General features: G+C 38.2%; 1 protein-coding gene across 2 annotated transcripts in view; it reads left to right on the forward strand.

The window, feature by feature from the left end:
• KCTD3 (potassium channel tetramerization domain containing 3) overlaps nt 1-13,894 on the forward strand; it is a 71,029-nt gene extending 57,135 nt beyond the window's left edge. The window contains exons 15-18 of one of the 2 annotated variants that reach the window (XM_029229154.1): nt 6,777-6,873; nt 10,177-10,361; nt 10,441-10,579; nt 11,322-13,894. In XM_029229154.1, the coding sequence (XP_029084987.1) occupies nt 6,777-6,873; nt 10,177-10,361; nt 10,441-10,579; nt 11,322-11,883 (983 nt within the window). In that variant the 3' untranslated portion in view covers nt 11,884-13,894. The remainder of the gene's footprint in view (nt 1-6,776; nt 6,874-10,176; nt 10,362-10,440; nt 10,580-11,321) is intronic. The other variant, XM_029229155.1, reaches the window with a different exon arrangement.
• Nucleotides 13,895-14,422: the final 528 nt, after the last annotated feature.

Here is a 14,422-nt window from a genome sequence, read left to right on the forward strand (position 1 = left end):
CTCAAGATTGCTTTGGCTATTCGTGGTCTTCTGTGTTTTCATACAAATTGTGAAGTTTTTTGTTCTACTTCTGTGAAAAATGCCAGTGGTAGTTTGATAGGGATTACACTGAATTTGTAGATTGCTTTGGGTAGTAGAGTCATTTTCACCATGTTGATTCTTCCAATCCAAGAACACAGTATATCTCTCCACCTGTTTATATCATCTTTAATTTCTTTCATCAGTCTTATAGTTTTCTGCATACAGGTCTTTTGTCTCCTTAGGTAGGTTTCTTCCTAGATAATTTATTCTTTTCGTTGCAGTGGTAAATGGTAGTATTCCCTTAATTTTCTTTCAGATTTTTCATCATTAGTGTATAGGAATTCAAGAGATTTCTGTGCATTAATTTTGTATCCTGCTACTTTACCAAATTCATTGATTAGCTCTAGTAGTTTTCTGGTTGCATCTTTAGGATTCTCTATGTATAGTATCATGTCATCTGTAAAAAGTGACAGCTTTACTTCTTCTTTTCCGATTTGGAATCCTTTTATTTCTTTTTATTCTCTGATTGCTGTGGCTAAAACTTCCAAAACAATGTTGAATGATAGTGGTGAGAGTGGGCAACCTTGTCTTGTTCCTGATCTTAGTGGAAATGGTTTCTGTTTTTCACCATTGAGGACGATGTTAGCTGTGGGTTTGTCATATACGGCTTTTATTATATTGAGGTAAGTTCCCTCTATGACTACTTTCTGGAGGGTTTTTATCATAAATGGGTGTTGAATTTTGTCGAAAGCTTTCTCTGCATCTATTGAGATACCATGTAGTTTTTATTCTTCAGTTTGTTAATGTGGTGTATCACATTAATTGGTTTGTGTATATTGAAGAATCCTTGCATTCCTGTGATAAACCCCTCTTGATCATGTTGTATGATCCTTTTAATGTGCTGTTGGATTCTGTTTGCTAGTATTTTGTTGAGGATTTCTGTATCTATGTTCATCCGTGATATTGGCCTGTAGTTTTCTTTGTGACATCTTTGTTTTTGGTATCTGGTTGATGGTGGCCTTGTAGAATGAGTTTGGAAGTGTTCCTCCCTCTGCTATATTTTGGAAGAGTTTGAGAAGGGTAGATGTTAGCTTGTCTCTAAATGTTTGATAGAATTCGCCTGTGAAGCCATCTGGTCCTGGGCTTTTGTTTGTTGGATAGTTTTTAATCACAGTTTCAATTTCAGTGCTTGCGATTCGTCTGTTTATATTTTCTGTTTCTTCCTGGTTGTGCTTTTCTAAGAATTTGTCCAATTCTTCCAGGTTGTCCATTTTATTGGCATATAGTTGCTTGTAGTAATCTCTCATGATCCTTTGTATTTCTGCAGTGTCAGTTGTTACTTCTTTTTCCTTTCTAATTGTACTGATTTGAGGCTTCTCCCTCTTTTGCTTCATGAGTCTGGCTAATGGTTTATCAGTTTTGTTCATCTTCTCAAAGAACCAGGTTTTAGTTTTTTTGATCTTTGCTATTGTTTTCTTCATTTCTTTTTCACTTATTTCTGATCTGATATTTATGATTTCTTTCCTTCTGCTAACTTAGGGGTTTTTTTGTTCTTCTTTCTATAATTGTTTTAGGTGTAAGGTTAGGTTGTTTATTTGAGATGTTTCTTGTTTCTTAAGGTAGGATTGTATTGCTATAAACTTTCCTCTTAGAACTGCTTTTGCTGCATCCAATAAGTTTTGGGTCACTGTGTTTTCATTGTCATTTGTTTCCTGGTAGTTTCTGATTTCCTCTTTGATTTCTTCAGTGATCTCTTGGTTATTAAGTAGTGTGTTATTTAGCCTCCATGTGTTTGTATTTCTTTCAGATTTTTTCCTGTAATTGATATCTAGTTTCATAGTGTTGTGGTTGGAAAAGATACTTGATACAATTTCAATTTTTTAAAATTTACCAAGACTTGATTTGTGAGCCAAGGTATGATCTATCCTTGAGAATGTTCCATGAGCACTTGAGAAGAAAGTGTATTCTGTTGTTTTTCGATGGAATGTCCTATAAATATCAGTTAAGTCCATCTTATTTCATGTATCACTTAAAGCTTGTGTTTCCTTATTTATTTTCATTTTGATCTGTCCATTGGTGAAAGTGGGGTGCTAAAGTCCCCTACTATGATTGTGTTACTGTCAATTTCCCCTTTTATGGCTGTTAGTATTTGCCTTATGTATTGAGGTGCTCCTGTGTTGGGTGCATAAATATTTACCATTGTTATATCTTCTTCTTGGATTGATCCCTTGATCATTATGTAGTGTCCTTCTTTGTCTCTTGTAATAGTCTTTGTTTTAAAGTCTATTTTGTCTGATACGAGAATTGCTACTCCAGCTTTCTTTTGATTTCCATTTGCGTGGAATGTCTTTTTCCAAACCCTCACTTTCAGTCTGAATGCGTCCTTAGGTCTGTAGTGGGTCTTTTGTAGACAGCACATATACGGGTCTTGTTTTTGTATCCATTCAGCCAGTCTAAGTCTTTTGGTTGGAGCATTTAATCCATTTACGTTTAAGTTAATTATCGATATGTACGTTCCTATTACCATTTTCTTAATTGGTTTGGGTGTGTTATTGTAGATCTTTTCCTTCTCTTCTGTTTCCTGCCTAGAGAAGTTCCTTTAGCATTTGTTGAAAAGCTGGTTTGGTGGTGCTGAATTCTCTTAGCTTTTGCTTGTCTGTAAAGGTTTTAATTTTCCATTGAACCTGAATGTGATCCTTGCTGGGTAGAGTGATCTTCATTGTAGGTTTTTCCCTTTCATCACTTTAAATATGTCCTGCCAGTCCCTTCTGGCTTGCAGAGTTTCTGCTGAAAGATCAGCTGTTAACCTTATGGGGATTGCCTTGTATGTTATTTGTTGTTTTCTCCTTGCTGCTTTTAATATTTTTTCTTTGTATTTAATTTTTGATAGTTTGATTAATATGTGTCTTTGTATGTTTCTCCTTGGATTTATCCTGTATGGGACTCTGTGCTTCCTGGACTTGATTAACTATTTCCTTTCCCATATTAGGGAAGTTTTCAACTATAATCTCTTCAAATATTTTCTCAGTCCCTTTCTTTTTCTCTTATTCTTCTAGGACCTCTATAATTTGAATGTTGGTGCATTCAATGTTGTCCCAGAGGTCTGTGAGACTGCCCTCGATTCTTTTCATTCTTTTTTCTTTATTCTGCTCTGCAGTAGTTATTTCCACAATTTTATCTTCCTCGTAACTTATCTGGAATATCTACCTTAGTTGTTTCCTTCTAGAGAATTTTTAATTTCATTTATTGTGTTGTTCATCATTGTTTGTTTGCTCTTTAGTTCTTCTGTTTACAAGATTTTGGATCATCTTTACTATCATTATTCTGAATTCTTCTTCAGGTAGACTGCCTATTTCCTCTTCATTTGTTTGGTCTGGTGGGTTTTTACCTTCTTCGTCTGCTGTGTGTTTCTCTGTCTTCTCATTTTGCTTAACTCACTGTATTTCGGGTCTCCTTTTCGCAGGCTGTAGGTTCGTAGTTCCTGTTTTTGGTGTCTGTCCCCAGTGGCAAAGGTTGTTTCAGTGGGTTGTGTAGGCTTCCTGGTGGAGGGGACTAGTGCCTGTGTTCTGGTGGGTGAGGCTGGATCTTGTCTTTCTGGTGGGCAGGTCTGCATCCGGTGGTGTGTTTTGTGGTGTCTGTGACCTTATGTTGATTTTAGGCAGCCTTTCTGCTACTGGGTGGGGTTGTGTTCCTGTCTTGCTAGTTGTTTGGCATAGCGTGTCCTGCACTGTAGCTTGTAGGTTGTTGAGTGGAGCTGGGTCTTGGCGTTGAGACAGAGATCTATGGGAGATGTTGGCCATTAGATAGTACATGGAGCCGGGAGGTCTCTGGTGGACCAGTGTCCGGAACTCGGCTCTCCCATCTCATCGGCACAGGCCTGACACCTGACCAGAGCACCAAGACCCTGTCATCTACATGGCTCAGAATAAAAGGGAGAAAAAAAAGAAAGAAAATAAATAAATAAACAAAATAAAATAAAGTTATTTTAAAAAATGTTAAAAATTTAAAAAATTAAAAAGTAATTTAAAAAAACAAAGAAGAGAGCAGCCAAACCAAAACAGAAATCCACCAATGATAAGAAGCGCTAAAAACTATACTAAAAATATAAATAAGTAAAAGGACAGACAGAACCCTAGCACAAATGGTAAAAGCAAAGCTATACAGACAAAATCACACACAGAAGCATACACATACACACTCAGAAAAAGAGAAAAAGGGAAAAAATATATATCGTTGCTCCCAAAGTCCACCCCCTCATTTTGTGATGATTCGTTGTCTATTCAGGTATTCCACAGATGCAGGGTACATCAGGTTGATTGTGGAGATTTAATCCGCCGCTCCTGAGGCTGCTGGGAGAGATTTCCCTTTCTCTTCTTTGTTCTCACAGCTCCCGGGGTTCAGATTTGGATTTGGACCCGCCTCTGCATGTAGGTCGCCTGAGGGCGTCTGTTCTTCGCTCAGACAGGACGGGGTTAAAGGAGCAGCTGATTCGGAGGCTCTGGCTCACTCAGGCCGTGGGGAGGGAGGGGTATGGAGTGTGGGGCAAGCCTGCGGCCGCAGAGGACAGCGTGACGTTGCACCAGCCTGAGGCGCGCCGTGTGTTATCCCGGGGAAGTTGTCCCTGCAGCATGGGACGCTGGCAGTGGTGGGCTGCGCAGGCTCCTGTTAGGGGAGGCGTCTATAGTGACCTGTGCTCGCACACAGGCTTCTTGGTGGCTGCAGCAGCAGCCTTAGCATTTCATGCCCGTCTCTGGTTTCCATGCTGATAGCCACGGCTCACACCCGTTTCTGGAGCTCATTTAGGCAGCGCTGTTAATCCCCTCTCCTTGCGCACCAGGAAACAAAGAGGCAAGAAAAAGCCTATTGCCTCTTTGGCAGCTCCAGACTTTTTCCTGGACTCCCTCCCGGCTAGCCGTGGTGCACTAACCCCCTGCAGGCTGTGTTCACGCCGTCAACCCCATTCCTCTCCCTGGGATCTGACTGAAGCCCAAGCCTCAGCTTCCAGCCCCTGCCCGCCCCGGCGGGTGAGCAGACAAGCCTCTCGGGCTGGTGAGTGCTGGTCGGCACCGATCCTCTGTGCGGGAATCTCTCCGCTTTGCCCTCCGCACCCCTGTTGCTGTGCTCTCCTCTGTGGCTCCGAAGCTTCCCCCCTCTGCCATGCGCAGTCTCTGCCCGTGAAGGGGCTTCTAGTGTGTGGAAACCTTTCCTCCTTCACAGCTCCCTCCCACTGGTGCAGGTCCCGTCCCTATTCTTTTGTCTCTGTTTTTTCTTTTTTCTTTTGCCATACCCAGGTACGTGGGGAGTTTCTTGCCTTTTGGGAAGTCTGAGGTCTTCTGCTAGCATTCAGTAGGTGTTCTGTAGGGGTTGTTCCACATGTAGATGTATTCCTCATGTATTTGTGGGGAGGAGGGTGATCTCCACGTCTTACTCCTCTGCCATCTTGAATGACCCCTCCAGCAGGTTATTATCCATTTTATACTTATTAGTGTATATATGTCAATCCCAATCTCTCAATTCATCACACCAGCACCCCCTCGCCTCTTTCCCCCCTTGGTGTCCATATGTTTGTTTTCCACACCTATCAATGTCTGCCCTGCAAACAGGTTCATCTGTACCATTTTTCTAGGTTCCACATAAATGCATTAATATATGATATTTGTTTTTCTTTCTGACTTACTTCACTCTGTATGACAGTCTCTGGGTCCATCCACATCTCTACAAATGACCCAATTTCCTTCCTTTTAATGGCTGAGTAATATGCCATTGTATATATGTACCGCATCTTCTTTATCCATTCGTCTGTCGATGGACATTTAGGTTTCTTCCATGACCTGGCTATTGTAAATAGTGCTGCAATGAACAATGGGGTGCATGTGTCTTTTTGAATTATGGTTTTTTCTGGGTATATGCCCAGTAGTGGGATTGCTGGGTCATGTGGTAATTCTATTCGTAGTTTAAGGAACCTCCATGCTGTTCACCATAGTGGCTGTATCAGTTTACATTCCCACCAACAGTGCAAGAGGGTTCCCTTTTATGCACACCCTCTCCAGCATTTGTTGTTTGTAGATTTTCTGATGATAACATTCTTACTGGTGTGAGGTGATACCTCATTGTAGTTTTGATTTGCATTTCTCTAATAATTAGTGATGTTGAGCAGCTTTTCATATGCTTTTTGGCCATCTGTATGTCTTCTTTGGAGAAATGTCTGTTTAGGTGTTCAGCCAACTTTTGGATTGGGTTTTTTTTTTTAAGTATTGAACTGCATGAGCTGTTTATATATTATGGAGATTAATCCTTTGTCCGTTGATTTTTTTGCAAATGTTTTCTCCCATTCTGAGGATTGTCTTTTCGTCTGTTTGTAGTTTCCTTTGCTGTGCAAAAGCTTTTGTTTCATTAGATCCCACTTGTTTATTTATTTATTTATTATTTCCATCACTCCTAGGAGGTGGATCAAAAAAGATCTTGCTGTGATTTATGTCAAAGAGTGTTCTTCCTGTGTTTTCCTGTAAGAGTTTTATAGTGTCTGGTCTTACATTTAGGTCTCTAATCCATTTTGAGTTATTTTTTAAAAAAATTTCTGATGCAAGATGAACTACTTGTAGTGTTGTATTTTGTGTCTGATTTTGACATGGAATGCAATGCCACAATGACAGGCATGAAGAATTCTTTTTTTTTTTCAAAATTAATGTTCCTTTTTTTTAAATGAAACCTGTTAAATTTTAATTAATTTTTGCCATTTTGTTTTCTGACCCAAGGGCCTTTTGGAGAGCGAGATGATCAACAGGTGTTTATCCAGAAAGTTGTTCCCATCACTAACAAACTGTTTGTAAGACTCTCATCTACTGGGAAGAGGTAACACTTTACTGTAAAGATATTATATTCAGAAGTCATATTTGTCTTGCAAAACACGTTAAGTCATTTGACACTGATAAATAGTGGTATCAGAAACAGATCTTTGAGAGAGATGTCTATTCTTTATCTTGTGGTCATTTTAACTTAAAAGTTAATACAGTATACTTAGTGCTTATTCTCTACAATCTACTTACGATTTTCACTGCTGTGGACTTTTAGGAAGAACTAGTGATATGATAGTAGAACAGATACACAGTGAATTGGATGGTAGACAAGTGAACTTCTAATTCCGGCACTTCCTCTTACTAGCTATGTAAATTCAACTTAACTTACTTTGTTTCTGTGAGCCTCAGTTTCTTTTAAAGTTTAACGACCTTGCTGAGATTTCACTGAGTGAAAAACATGCAAAATACCTTGCATAGTCCCTGACTATAATTGATGCTCAATAGGAGTTAGTTTCCTCTTTTTCATTTGACTAAAATCTTACTTCACGTAAAATTATTATTTACAGCCTCAAACATATTGTGCTGTAACATTTCTCCTCTTTAAGAACAAAATTTTTTGCATGTCAAGGAAGTGAAAAAAGTAAAATTCCTATTAGTAGTTACTAAGTAGGTTACAAATTTTTATATTAATGTTACTAATGCTAGTGACATTTTAAATAATTTCTCTATTATCTTCAGCATGTGATCGCTGATTTCTTAATATTTTAATGATAAAGTCTTTGAGATGATAAATTTTCTTTCCATCAAAGTTCATTGCATGTAGTCATCAGTGATTGTTAAATGAATTGATTCCAGAAAATGATTTTTGTGTTCTAAACTTTTTTTTTTTTTTTTAAGAAAATGTTATTAGGAACCTACAGTGTAGTTACAGGCCAAATTTTTATCTGGAGAAATGCGTCCCTGCGCTTTAGTGTTGGTGTACATGTTGGGTGAAGAAGCTGCCAAATGATTTGAAGCTGCTGTTATAACAGCGTTCTCTAACAATGTAGTCTTTCATATTCTTCTTCAGTGCTCATGTCCTGTCCAGTGTTGTTCTGTCCCTAAGTATTGTTCTGTCCCTTCCAACAATAGCAGAGTGTTGTAATCAACTATAATTTATGCATGATAAAACAAGTTTTCTATAGTTTTTAAGTTTATGATTCCAGAGGAAAAGCTATAGTTGTAAAGATAGTATAAGCCAAGGAGCCAGGTTGGAAATGTTTTTTTTCTCATTTAAAATCCAGGCCCTTATATTCTTTTTCATATTCTTTCCCACTATGGTTTGTCACAGGATACTGAATATAGTTCCCTGTGCTATACAGTGGGACCTTGTTTATCCACCCTATATATAATAGTTTGCATCTGCTAATCCCAAACTCCCAATCCATCCCCCTTCTCCCTTGGCAACCACAAGTCTGTTCTCTGTGCCTGTTTCTAGTTCATAAATAAGTTCATTTGTGTCATATTTTAGATTCCACATAAAACTGATACATGAGATTTGTCTTTGACTTCACTTAGTATGATAATCTCTGTGTCCATCCATGTTGGTACAAATGGCATTATTTCATTCTTTTTTTTATGGCTGAGTAGTATTCCATTGTATACAGGTATCTTCTTTATCCATTCAACTGTCGATGGACATTTAGGTTGTTTCCATGTCTTGGCTATTGTGAATAGTGATGCTGTGAAATAGAGCTGCTTGTATCTTTTCGAATTAGAGTTTTGTCTGGATATGTGCCCAGGAGTAGGATTGCTGGATCATATGGCAACTCTGTTTTTAGTTTAAGGAAGCTCCATACTGTTCTCCATAGTAGCTGTACCAGTTTACATTCCTGCCAATGTGGTAGGAGGGTTCCCTTTTTGGTCCTCTGACCATTTTTTGGTTGGGTTGTTTTTTTGTATTAAGTTGTATGAGCTGTTTGTATATTTTGGAAATTAAGCCCTTGTTGGTCGCATCATTTGCAAATGTTTTCTCCCAGTCTGTAGGTTGTGTTTTCATTTTGTTTATGGTTTACTGTACTAAAGCTTGTAAGTTTGATTAGATCCCATTTATTTATTTTTGCTTTTATTTCTATTTGCCTTGGGAGACTGACTTCAGAAAACATTGGTACGAATTATGCTAGAGAATGCTTATTAGCCTGTGTTCTCTTCTAGGAATGTGATGGTATCATGTCTTATTTTTAAGGTCTTTAAGCCATTTTGAGTTTATTTTTGTGTATGATGTGAGGGCATGTTTTACCGTCATTGATTTGCATGAGGCTGTCGCAACTGTTTTCTTAATTATTATTTACAGGGGGACATCTTTATCCAGGACTTCCCCCTGCAGGTGGATACCACAATCCCCTGATACTTAAGTCCCTTATATAAACTGGTGTAGTACAGTCAGCCCTCTGTGTCTGTGGGTTCCACATTATGGAGGGCTGACTGTAGTTTTAAACAGAAACAGGAATCTAGATTTTTAAAAATATTTTGTCAATTCACAGATATTATTGAAAAAACAAAAATAGAAAAGTGATCATCTTGATAAACACAGAAAAAACATTTGACAGTTCAGCAACCATTTATGATTTTTGAAGAAGAATCCTAGCACTTAATAAAGGGCAGATTCATTAATCTGTTAAATAATATCTGCAAAAGTAATTGTAGCAAACCTCATACTCAGTGGTGAAATACTAGCTTTTGCCTTGAGATTGGGAATGAGACTGGGATGGGCTCTGTCACTCGCTATATGTGGGCATTGCAGGAATGAACTCCCCCCTTACCCTCCACCATCCTTTTCCCTGCCTGCTAGGAAGCTCAGCTAAGCTTCATATTCTGTTCCTATGTTTTTCACATTAATGAGAGTTGTTTTTCCTCTTCCTCCTTTATTTTCGGACCTTGCATTTGCCTGGCACTAATTGTTAATAATCTTTTTTTTTTATTTAAATAAGCCTCCTCAACTTTGTTTTGAAGTAGGCTGGGATAAATGTTTCAATCAAGTACAATTCTGTTAACCCTTCTATGGCTTTGGGACATCATTTACTGACATTATTGCTTGGTCTCATTTGTCAAATGTGGATAATTGCTCTTTGTCAGGTTCTTTTATGAAAAAAATCAATGAAGATAGCTATAAAAATGCTTTGAAAAAGTTGAGTATTAATATATTGGAGAATACAAGGCTTGAATTTTATTCCCGTTGACTCTCTTTGACTCCTTTAAATCTGTTTATATGTGTGGAAGAGTCAACTGTAACTTTGCAAAGAGACAATTAATTTAAAAATCTGAATTATAAAATGTAATTTGTTCCTCATGGTTTACAACTGTACAATATCTTTTGCAGAATCTGTGAGATCCAGGCTGTTGACTGTACTACAATATCCTCATTTACAGTGAGAGAATGTGAGGGCTCCAGTAGGATGGGCTCAAGGCCAAGGCGCTACTTGTTCACGGGCCACACGAATGGCAGCATTCAGATGTGGGATCTGACCACTGCCATGGATATGGTTAACAAAAGTGAGGATAAGGGTAGGTTCCATATGGAAAGGTGTTTGGCACAGGGTAGGCTTTTGACATAAGTGATTATAGTGATGTATGTTTTCCTAAGATGTAGGTGGTCCGACTGAAGAGGAGCTACTCAAATTACTGGATCAGTGTGATCTGAGCACATCTCGCTGTGCTACTCCTAATATCAGTCCAGCAACTTCTGTGGTTCAGCATAGCCGTCTTCGTGAATCAAATTCTAGGTAGGTTAAGGAGTTGAATTGATTGCTTTGGGAAAATTGGCTGAGCTATTGTAACCACATAGTTCTTTAAAGCCAAATTTTTCAAAGTACATTTTAAATTCATACTTTATGTTGCTTTTTAATTTTTTTTTACTAGATTCCTCATCTATATGCATGTTTCTTTTCATAAAAAAACCATTTTTGGCCCTTTTACTTATTTTGTGAATTGCTGCCAATTTGAATTATTATGTGATCAAGAATTCATTCAAAGGAAATTAGAAAAATCACGTGTCCCCTTAGATGGTATGTGGAACTGGTGTTCCTATTGCCTAGGGACATATTAATAAAAATGATTACATTATCTTGTCTAATCTTACTTTGTCATTGTATTAAAAGTACATAATGCCTTAGTATATTGTTTTAGTTAACCATATTTTTTAAAAATTCCAAAATCTGAATTAAGGGCCAAATACTGAAACTGTGGGTTCCACATTGGTTTTAAAGGTGTTTTCCCTAGGTTTTCTTCAGCTATTCAAAAATCTAGCTTCATTGCGAATATATATGTATGGTGTATTATTTGCATTGTTAATTTTGTACACACACATACAGTATAGCATGCTTAAAATACATTTTTATATATGTAAATAAGGATATAGTATTCATTATAAAATTTATATGTTTTAACTGGTAGTTTAATTAATGAGATGTGCCCCTGAAAAATCCCAGAAAGAAATGTGAGCTGTAATTATTAACTGTATTGCAGCCTTCAGCTCCAGCACCATGAAACCATCCATGAAGCAGCTACTTACGGTTCCATGAGGCCTTACAGAGAAAGTCCCTTGTTAGCAAGAGCAAGGAGGACTGAGAGCTTTCACAGTTACAGGGACTTCCAGACTGTGAACTTGAACAGAAATGTAGAAAGAGCTGTCCCTGGAGATGGTAACTTGGGTCCAGTACAAGCTGAAGTGAAGCGGGCAACAGGGGAATGTAATGTGTATGAGAGAAAGTCTCCTGGAACTGAAGTTAAAAGTTTGAGAGAATCAGATAGTGGAGTGGAGGTGCATAGAATAGCTGAAGGTTTTCTAGAATCCAAGAAAAGGTCATCGGAAGATGAAAATGAAAATAAAGTGGAGTTACGGAAGAAAGGAGGATTTGAAGGAGGAGGATTCCTTGGAAGAAAGAAAGTCCCCCACCTGGCATCATCACCAAGTACCTCTGATGGAGGAACTGACTCACCTGGTACTGCATCCCCATCTCCTACGAAGACTACTCCATCTCCTCGGCACAAAAAAAGTGATTCTTCAGGTCAAGAGTACAGCTTGTGAAAACTCAGCAAAATGAGTAGTTTCATTAATTCAGATGAGAGTTAAACTTTACTGGAGTTCAGCACATTAGCTTTTACACCAAAACTTTACAAATTAAGATTGGACTTCATTCAGTATCTTTTTGACAGAATTACCTGGGGTAAGGAGATAAAATAACCATATCATCTCTTCAGATCTTTTGGAAATTTTTTTTAGTTTTACAGGCACATTTAGTAGATCATTTGTAAAGCAGGAGTCTACTTCAGTGTTTACTCTGTGGATTTTGGAAGCATAGTACCATGTCTTAATAAGATGGTGCCCATATAGATGAGCATCCCCTTAGAGTGTGGGAACCAACAGACTGCATTCCTAATGTTGATTATGCCTGAGGTTTGTCTTGCAATGTTATATTAAGTGAATTACATAATTCTCTTTGGAGCTTAGTCTCCCAACCCTTATTGTGATTGCAAAGTGGTTTACCAGGTATTTAATGAGGTGCTATGTTTGTGAAAAAATATGTAATTCAAAAACACTATTGAATACCAGATTATGCTGTGTAGTAGGAAGTCCTTTAGGATAATTTTACTTTAATTGATTCTCATTGTTGGAGTTCTTAAATCTTAGCAAGCATCACCAATATTAAATATTAAATTGGTCAAAAGTTTAAACTTTCTTTAAAGTTGGAGCAATTGTCTGTGTTTGAACAGATGAAGTAAAAATAATAAAGACAGACAGCTTTGAGTGACCACAAAGGAAAACTGTACCAGTTGCTAGTCAGCCTTGTTTTAGGAGCCACGATATTTTTTTCCTGTGTTAATAATCAAGATAATTAAATTAGAATGTGGCCATTTTGTTAAGCTTGAGACTGCAGTTCTGAATTTTTTGGTTAAAGGTTTTGGCTGCTGTAGAAATATTTTAAATATATTTTGAATTATAAGAACAAAAAAATTTTTGTATTTTTTTCCATTTAATTGGAATGATTTCCAAGTTTCTGCAAATAAGGTAATTGTAAATTTAAAGCATTAAGCATTTATTGGTGAATAATGTATATATTCCCATTCTGAGAAATATAAGTGGATCAAGTCAAAATAAATGAAGTTTCCTATATTGCCAGTGGTTTCACAGCCATTCTCTTGTATTTGTCAATTAAGTCAAATAAAAGTGATTAAGACTGTGTTTTCAAGTTATTCAAGGAACAGTTATCCTGTTTAAAGTGCACCTACCATGAGTTTGTTCATGTCTTTGTTTTTTCCCATAATAAAAGGGAAGGGGAGAGGGAGCAATTTATATGTATGAAAACTAACTTGTATTACCAATGAGGGGAAATATTGTTAGGCAAAGCATAATTTCATTATTACCAAGGATTGTAATTATCTCTTACACCCTTCTTTCTCATTATGATACTCATGTTAAAGTTAGGTGGGCAAGTAAAATTTTACAAATTGAGTGTTTTTACCCAATCTTTTCCAAGAGTAAAAGGCCACTGGAAGTTTTTTTTAAAGAATTATGTAGTAAAATCTTATAAAAAGGCAATTCACTATACCATTATTCTGTACTATATGTGCATTATACTACAAATCTTTTCTCATTCACTTAACAAGAGCTTGAACCTTGATGTTATAGCAGGAACTTGAGTCTACTCTGGCACTTAACTTGTAACCTTGAGCAGATTATAATGAAAAAACTTAGGCATAGCAGGGATAATTACCTTATTAGAGTTTTTGAGACTGAAAGGGGAAAAAAACCTCCACAGCCACCTGCACGCCACAACCTCCTCTCTTCCTCATCTGTGCTTTCGAGAGCAGGAACATCTTTAACACTGTCCATCATTGTAAGGAAGAAGAGGCAGATTTTAGAAGAAAGGCCATGTGAGGACTCAGAAGATGGCCACCTACAAGAGCACTCTCACCAGAAACCAACCCTGACAGCACCTCGATTTCAGACTTACAGCCTCCAGAACCGTGAACAGAGAATTTCAGACGAGATGGTGGAGTTGGAGGACCTTTAGCTCACCCTCACCTCCTGGGCACACCAAAATCACAACTAATTGCTGAAAAAAACATCAGTAAAAACTAGAATCTCCCCCCCCCCCCCCCCCCCCAGAATTCTACATCCAGACATAAAGAAGAAATCATGAGACAGTAGGAGGGGTGCACTCACAGTATAATCAAATCCCATACCACCCAGGTGGACAACCCACAAACTGGAGGATAATTATATCACAGAACTTCTCCTGCAGGAATGAGAGCTCTGAGCCCCACGCCAGGCTCCCCAGCCTAGGGGTCAGTCATTGGGAGGAGGAACCTCTAGAGCACTTGCCTTTGAAGGCCTGTGGGGCTTGATTGCAGGAGCTCCACAGGACTGGGGGAAATAGGCACTCCACTCTTGGAGGGTGCACACAAGGTCCCACACTCACCAGGTCCCAGGGCAAAAGCCGTGACTCCGTAGGAACCTGGGCCAGACCTACCTGCTAGTCTTGGAGCATCTCCTGGGGAGGCAGGGGCAGCTGTGGCTCTTGGGGGGCATAAAAGCTGGTGGCAGATGTGGGGACCTGTGTAAA

This window comes from Monodon monoceros, unplaced genomic scaffold (genome assembly GCF_005190385.1).
Source record: "Monodon monoceros isolate NGI ecotype Baffin Bay Population unplaced genomic scaffold, NGI_Narwhal_1 Super_Scaffold_18, whole genome shotgun sequence".
Taxonomy (NCBI): Eukaryota; Metazoa; Chordata; class Mammalia; order Artiodactyla; family Monodontidae; genus Monodon; species Monodon monoceros.